The sequence below is a fragment of the Kryptolebias marmoratus genome, linkage group LG3 (genome assembly GCF_001649575.2).
Source record: "Kryptolebias marmoratus isolate JLee-2015 linkage group LG3, ASM164957v2, whole genome shotgun sequence".
In the NCBI taxonomy this organism is placed as follows: Eukaryota; Metazoa; Chordata; class Actinopteri; order Cyprinodontiformes; family Rivulidae; genus Kryptolebias; species Kryptolebias marmoratus.
The window spans coordinates 29,483,816-29,490,455 of record NC_051432.1 but is presented as its reverse complement, the minus strand read 5'-3'; the positions used below and the strand labels follow the sequence as shown (position 1 = coordinate 29,490,455).

Sequence of the window (6,640 nt, the reverse complement as noted above, 5' to 3'; positions counted from 1 at the left end):
GGTAAGGACAGCTGCAGGTGAGGACAGCTGCAGGTGAGGACAGCTGCAGGTAAGGACAGCTGCAGGTGAGGACAGCTGCAGGTGAGGACAGCTGCAGGTAAGGACAGGGGACATTTGTTGTTTTATTCTGAAGCCCTCAGACACTCGGGACACTCAGGACAAAAGGGACAGGGACAGGAAGTTCCAGCTTTAAGGTTCTCTTTTCTTCTCGCAGGTCCTTCAGATTGATGACAGCAGCAGCACAATGAGGGAAAACTGCTGCGTCATCATATTTCCTCTCCGGAGGAGAGTGTGTCTGTGTGTGTGTGTGCGTGTGTGTGTGTGTGTGTGTGTGTGTGTGTGTGCGTGTGTGTGTGTGTGTGGGGAACTAATTAAGGAGGCTTACGCTCCCCTAGCTGGGACAAGGTGTTCTCCACACCTGCTCCCCTGTGGGCCGACCCAGTTCACTGCCACCGTCAGCGGCAGCGCGTCACGGCGCCGATAATCCACCCGTCTCTCTGCAGCGCTGCCATGCTGAGGACACGGGAGGACGGCCAGCAGGAGGATGAGGGACGTCTCCAAACTCAGGACTGGCTCTCAGTAATGAGGGAAAAAATCACCACTTTTCATTTTAATCAGCCTGAAGGTTTCTGAGAATCTGACAGCAGCTCAAAGCTTCACACAATCTGACTCCTGCAGAGGTTGAGCTGTTTCAGCCATTCAGCAAAACCTTCGGCTCATTCAGCTGATGCCTGCTGCAAGTTTTATAACCTTTATACTTCTCTAAATATTGAACTTTATTTATAAATACTGTCCTCACAGAAACACATGGAGTTCTCCTCACTTCCTTCAGAAACATCAAGCTGCTGCCTCGGGTTCTACTACTTATGCTGCTTTTAGCTTTTAGCTAGCTTTCTCTAGCTTCACACTGTGGACATTTTGTTTGTTTGTTTTTTGTGTGTTTGTCCAAAGACACAGGCGGATTGAGAGGACCGACAGGGCTGCTTCGATGCCTCCGTATTCAGAGCGAAGAAGACATCCAGCTCACCTTTAATCATCTCTGGTTTGTAGGCGCTCCTCATGTTCTCCAGGATGCTGCCGTAGAACGGCTGGGCCAGTTCTGCAGGCATGGCCAAGTGGAAGTCCGGTTTGTTCCCCTTCAGGACGCACTGCAGGGTGAACTGACTCACACACAGAACCTCGAAGTCTCGCTCCATCACGCTTTTACTCCACGCTCGGCCGCTCTCGTCCTCAAACAGCCGCAGGTTCAGGACCTTCCTGACCCTGAGAACACAAAGTCAACCCAACGTTCTCTGTTTGTGTTCATACAGAAGAGACAAGTCCTCCCCAGAGGTCAGAGGTCAGAGGTCACACACCTTACTTATATAGTACTTACATGTACTCTGCATCTTTCTGGGTGTCCTCCGCTGAAATCCCGAGCAGGACACAGAGTCCACGTCCGATGGAGCTGACCTGCTCTCCCCCGACTGCAGGAGAACACGGGAACACGGGTCAGGAAGGCGAAACACTGCCGCGGTTCAGAGGGTCATCTCTGGGACGTTTCAGCAGCGGTTTGAGTTTTCTGAGGAGTTTCTGATCTTATTCTGCTGCAGGATGAAGAAGAAGAACCTCCTGCAGCTCCCGGTGAAGTTAACCCTCCCAGAGTTAAATATTAACACTTATTAGCTGTTTTATCAAATCTAGAACTGTCACATTTATTTAAATTTGTCCCATAAGAATAATTTAACAAAGCTAATAAATAACAGCATAAAGGAACAAACATGGAGTTTTTATGTTTAAGTCTTGTTATCGTCCTTTTCTCTTTAAATAATGTCCTTTCCTTCTGATTTGTTGTAGTTTAGCTGTTTTATCAGCATTTTAAATCTGTGTCACTGCCATGTGAGACAGAACCTGTAAAAAAAGGACCAAAGTTTCAATCATTGTCTTGTAAATATTGAATATTAAAATAAAATAACTTGTCAGCTGTCTGAGAAACTCAAACAGTGGATTCTTCAGTCTTCTGCACCACAGTTCTGCTTCTTTTTGTATTTTTATTTTAATTTTTAGGGGTAATTTAAGATTCTTGTCTTGTTGTATTTTTCTGTTTGTGTCTTCTGTTTTCCCATTCCTTAAAACCTTCACTGATATCCCACTGGATCTATAATAAATAAGCATATATTGATTTAAATCTCTTTAGCTTTCAGTAAAGCTGAAACTTTAGGACATAACTTTGTTTTATATGACAGCTGAGGGTGAATCTCTCAGAAACAGAGGAAATATTAAACATTTTCTCCCCGCTCAGCTTGTAAAAGTTATAAATACTCTCCTGTCAGTTTCCTCCAGCTCAGCTAGCAGGACTGGTTCCATTCATTCAATGGACATGCTAATGCTAACCCCGCTAGCTCTGCTAGCTCGAACTGAAACCGGTCCCGGTCCCGGTGCTCCGGCCCGGTTCTGTTCAGCTCCACAGACAGCTCGAATAACTTTCACTCACCTGTCACACTCGCTTTAGTCACCCTCTGAACGACAGCTCTCATGGTTCCGTTTCTGTTGGAGGCAGCGCGCCGTCACAACTTCCGGGTAGTTAGCGGAGTGGGCGGGGCGATGGCGCCCTCTGGCGGTGAGCGCTGGAATTACACGCCTCCTGCTGATGTTTCTGCAGAAACCTAAAATGTTTTATTTTAACCACTTTTTAGATTCAAATCAGCTGTAATTAGGACTGGTCAACTTTAAATAAGGAATAGTTTATTTAACATATATGATTTAAAAAAGGTACTTTATGATGTAGTCTAATAGTAATAAATTATTCTTCTATGATGCACACCATCTACTTTATTAAGGTAAGTGTTATTCACAGTATTGACAGTGATCCCTGTCCTGACATAAATATTCCCTTGAATTGCTGTTTGAACTAAAAGCAACACCTAAAGTGATTCTTTGGAAAAGAAATATAACCCAAAAAGTTTAAAAATGACTGAGAATCTACACCAACAAGAGCAACATTTCAAATGAGTGAGTGAAAACTGATATATAGTGTCATAAAATAATAAGTTTAAACTTTTAGATTAAACAAATGTTTAGTTTGCATGTCAGATGTAACCAGAAAAAAACCCTGAACATTACAGCAAAAACAATTTGAGAAAAGATAAATAAACTGAGTTTAGCCACAGTCTGGGAATATTGGTGCAGAATTAAATAAATCAAACCTCACCAACAGTGAAGCACGGTGGGGGGAGTGTTAGAGTTATAAGAGTTCCTTCAGTCAAAAGTACTGAGACGTTTGGATAAATTCAGATATAAATTACATCAAAATACTCCAATTAGATGAATTTACTTTATCAAATAAAGGAAAAATAAGGAAGAAGACTAAATAAACCCCAAACACCACCTGAGGAACTCATCGGGTTTTGTTTCTCTGTTCCTGAAACAAAAAGATGTTTTGGATTCTTTACTTTTAGAGAAGCATTTATTGATGGTTAAATTTCTTTCTTTTTTAGAGGAACAAATGAACAGAAGGAGAAATGTCTGCAATCTTTCTGTTGAGGCAAATCCAAAATCTGATGAAGCCAAGTGACTGAAAACGCAGGAATTAAATAAAACCCGAGTGTTCATTGTTCCAGTCCTGCAGAGACAGAAAACAAAAAAACAAACAAAAAGACTCCAGCTGTTCCTTTATCGTCCAGGTTTGGTCTGATCAAAGTAAGCCTGGATGGAGCCGTAGAGCCTGTAGATGTACGGGACTCGGTCCGATTTATACGTGACGACAAATTTCATGTAATCATTCTCGTAGACTTCTTTAAACCGACTGCTCGTCTCCTCCTCCTTCTTCTTGACCGGGCGCTCTGAGAGGGAAAAAGGATTATTATTGGTTCTTGTTTCTGCCGAGTCAGCGTTCACACACGCAGAGTTGGCGTTCACACACGCAGAGTTGGCGTTCACACACGCAGAGTTGGCGTTCACACACGCAGAGTTGGCGTTCACACACGCAGAGTTGGCGTTCACACACGCAGAGTCGGCGTTCACACACGCTGAGTCGGCGTTCACACACGCAGAGTCGGCGTTCACACACGCTGAGTCGGCGTTCACACATGCAGAGTCGGCGTTCACACACGCTGAGTCGGCGTTCACACACGCTGAGTCGGCGTTCACACACGCTGAGTCAGCGTTCACACATGCTGAGTCAGCGTGTTTTACTGTTTGTTTTCTTGGACATATTTTTTTGTAAATCAAACTTTGTTATTTGAACTGAACAATCGTCTCCAACAGAAGACGGCTGCTTTGGCTTTTAGTTGTTCCTTCATCGTTCTCCTCTGAGCTCCGCTCCAGCAAACGGCCCGTTTCTGTCGGCTTATGCTACGATTAGCTTTTAGTTGTGGTTTAGCTACATATTGTCTTTTAGCAACTGGTTTGCAATTTTTAGCTTTGAGCTACATTTGACTGAAATGAATTTAGGGGATATGATGTGAGTTGTATTTATATCTGAAACAGTGTTTCCTCTGGTTGTTCCTTCTGGAGCCTCTTAATTGGAAACTCCTCAAATATATCTGACTCATTTTTATCCATAATGCAGATGTTTTGTTCAGTTTCTCTGGTTGTAATGAAGTGATAAAAATATGAATTAAAACATTGTTGGACGCCGAATTCCCTGTTAAGAGTTTATTTTCATTGTGAGCCATAGATGGTGCTGGAAATTATCAGTGAATCACTTTAAAACCGAAGATTTGTTCAAATCAGACGGATTCTCAGGCGAGTTCTGAACGGATCCCGTTCTCGGCTCCTCGAGTCTTTTTAATTATAAACATTCTGACAGTCATGGCGGGAAACTTCCATCAGGATGAGTGGATTTAAAACAGTCTGTTTTATTTCTGACTGACAGATAAATGTCCTCACCTGCAGGGGTCTTAAAACGACCTGAGTGGATGCCATACAACAGACACCCGACGATCGTCCACGCGCCCAGGGCGTAAACCGCCGACGCTCTGGTGTACCACTTCATGGCGTCCTTGGGCTTCATGATGCCTCGGGAAAGTCGTCTGATCTGAATTCATCTAAAGATGTTAGAAATGTTTGGAAATCTTCCCCTTGGACGATCAGCGCGACGCCATGACGCTGAACCCGGATGCAGAATGACGTTCACTTCCGGTGCATTTATTTTGATTTTTTTTTAAAGTTAATTTTCTCCGCAGTTTGTTCCCACATGTCTACATTTTCCTCTTAAATTATAAACCAGTTTCAGTTAAAGCTTCCAGAATAAAAACATTTTTAGTGATTTGGTGAAACGATCAGTTTAATCTGAGGTGTTAGAGACATGTCCCCCCGAATCATCTGTCTTTCTGTCCAAGATGGACATGATGGTCCACAGAGTCTTAACCTAATCTCTAATTATTATAAAGTAACGGGACAAATAATCTGCATGTGAGGAAAGTGAGAGAATAAAAAGAAATATTCAGGTTGGAAACAAACAAACTGTAAACCAGCAGTTTAACACAGAAACAAACATGATTAAAACATCGTTTGTTTCTCAGAAACCGTCTCATGAAGGAGAGCTGCAGGGGTCAAAGGTCAAAGGTCAGCTAATGAACCTCCATGTTCCTCCTCCTCATAGAACCCTCTGGGTTCTGCTCCGGTTCTGCTCAGGACTGAGACGGAAAATACAAACTGTAAAGAACCGAGATCCAGGTCCAGAACCACCACAGGACCGTTCTGTTTGAAAGATCAGAGACCCTGGCGGTCCGGTTCTGGCTGCATTGGATTCCTCCAGAACCACTAATCGGGTTCTCGAAGTTCTGCTGTGGACAGAAATCTGAGAATCATTCAGTCTTTGTTTTAATCAGTTTAATCATCTTGTTCTGAACATCTTTGGTCCTCAGAGACTCGGACCGGACCGGACCGGACCCTACTTCAGAACCAAACCCTGATCGAGTCCCCAGCTTCATATTTACAGCCTGACGATCCTGAGCTTCACTGATGGAACCAGAGGAGGGGTTCTGGAGGTCCGGGCGGGCCGGGTCAGAACCAACTGCTTTAAATGTCAGAACACAGAACCAAGATCCAGGTCCAGAACCAAGATCCAGGTCCAGAACCATCACAGGACCCTGATCCAGGTCCAGAACCTTGATCCAGGTCCAGAACCATCCCAGGACACTGGGATCCAAACCAAAGGAAGGTGAAACTCCGGATTTCTCCTGCAGGTCAGGAGGATAAATCTGTCTGTCAGGTTTCAGAACCGGCTGCTGGTTCCGTCTGCAGAACGGACTCTGGTTCTGTTCAGTACCAGATGAAGGTTATGTTTCTGAGAAGACAAAGCATGGAGCTGCTCGGCTCTTCTTCTCTGTGATCCACGGCGTTCCGGCAGCAGAACCCAGGTTCTTATCTGCAGAACCGCAGAGGAACAAACAGGAGCCATTAGGAACCAAATCAAACAAACACCTTTTATTTCTCTGAGCCTGGAGCTACGTTTCCTGGATCAGACTGCAACCACAACCCACACACACCTGCACACACACACACACACCTGCATGCACACACACACACCACCCACACACACACACACCCTCACAGACACACCTGCACGCACACACACACCTGCACACACACCTGCACGCACGCACACACACACACACACACACACACCCTCACAGACACACCTGCACACACACAC

General features: G+C 44.5%; 1 protein-coding gene across 2 annotated transcripts in view; it reads right to left on the bottom strand.

The window, feature by feature from the left end:
• Nucleotides 1-5,110, bottom strand: part of dtd1 (D-aminoacyl-tRNA deacylase 1) — an 18,541-nt gene extending 13,431 nt beyond the window's left edge. For both annotated transcript variants that reach the window (XM_037974567.1, XM_037974568.1), the window contains exons 1-4: nucleotides 4,870-5,110; nucleotides 2,474-3,821; nucleotides 1,376-1,466; nucleotides 1,028-1,263 (exon numbers count right to left, since the gene is read on the bottom strand). In XM_037974567.1, coding sequence (XP_037830495.1) covers nucleotides 1,028-1,263; nucleotides 1,376-1,466; nucleotides 2,474-2,516 — 370 coding nt within the window. In that variant the 5' untranslated portion in view covers nucleotides 2,517-3,821; nucleotides 4,870-5,110. The remainder of the gene's footprint in view (nucleotides 1-1,027; nucleotides 1,264-1,375; nucleotides 1,467-2,473; nucleotides 3,822-4,869) is intronic.
• Between the last annotated feature and the right edge of the window lie 1,530 nt (nucleotides 5,111-6,640).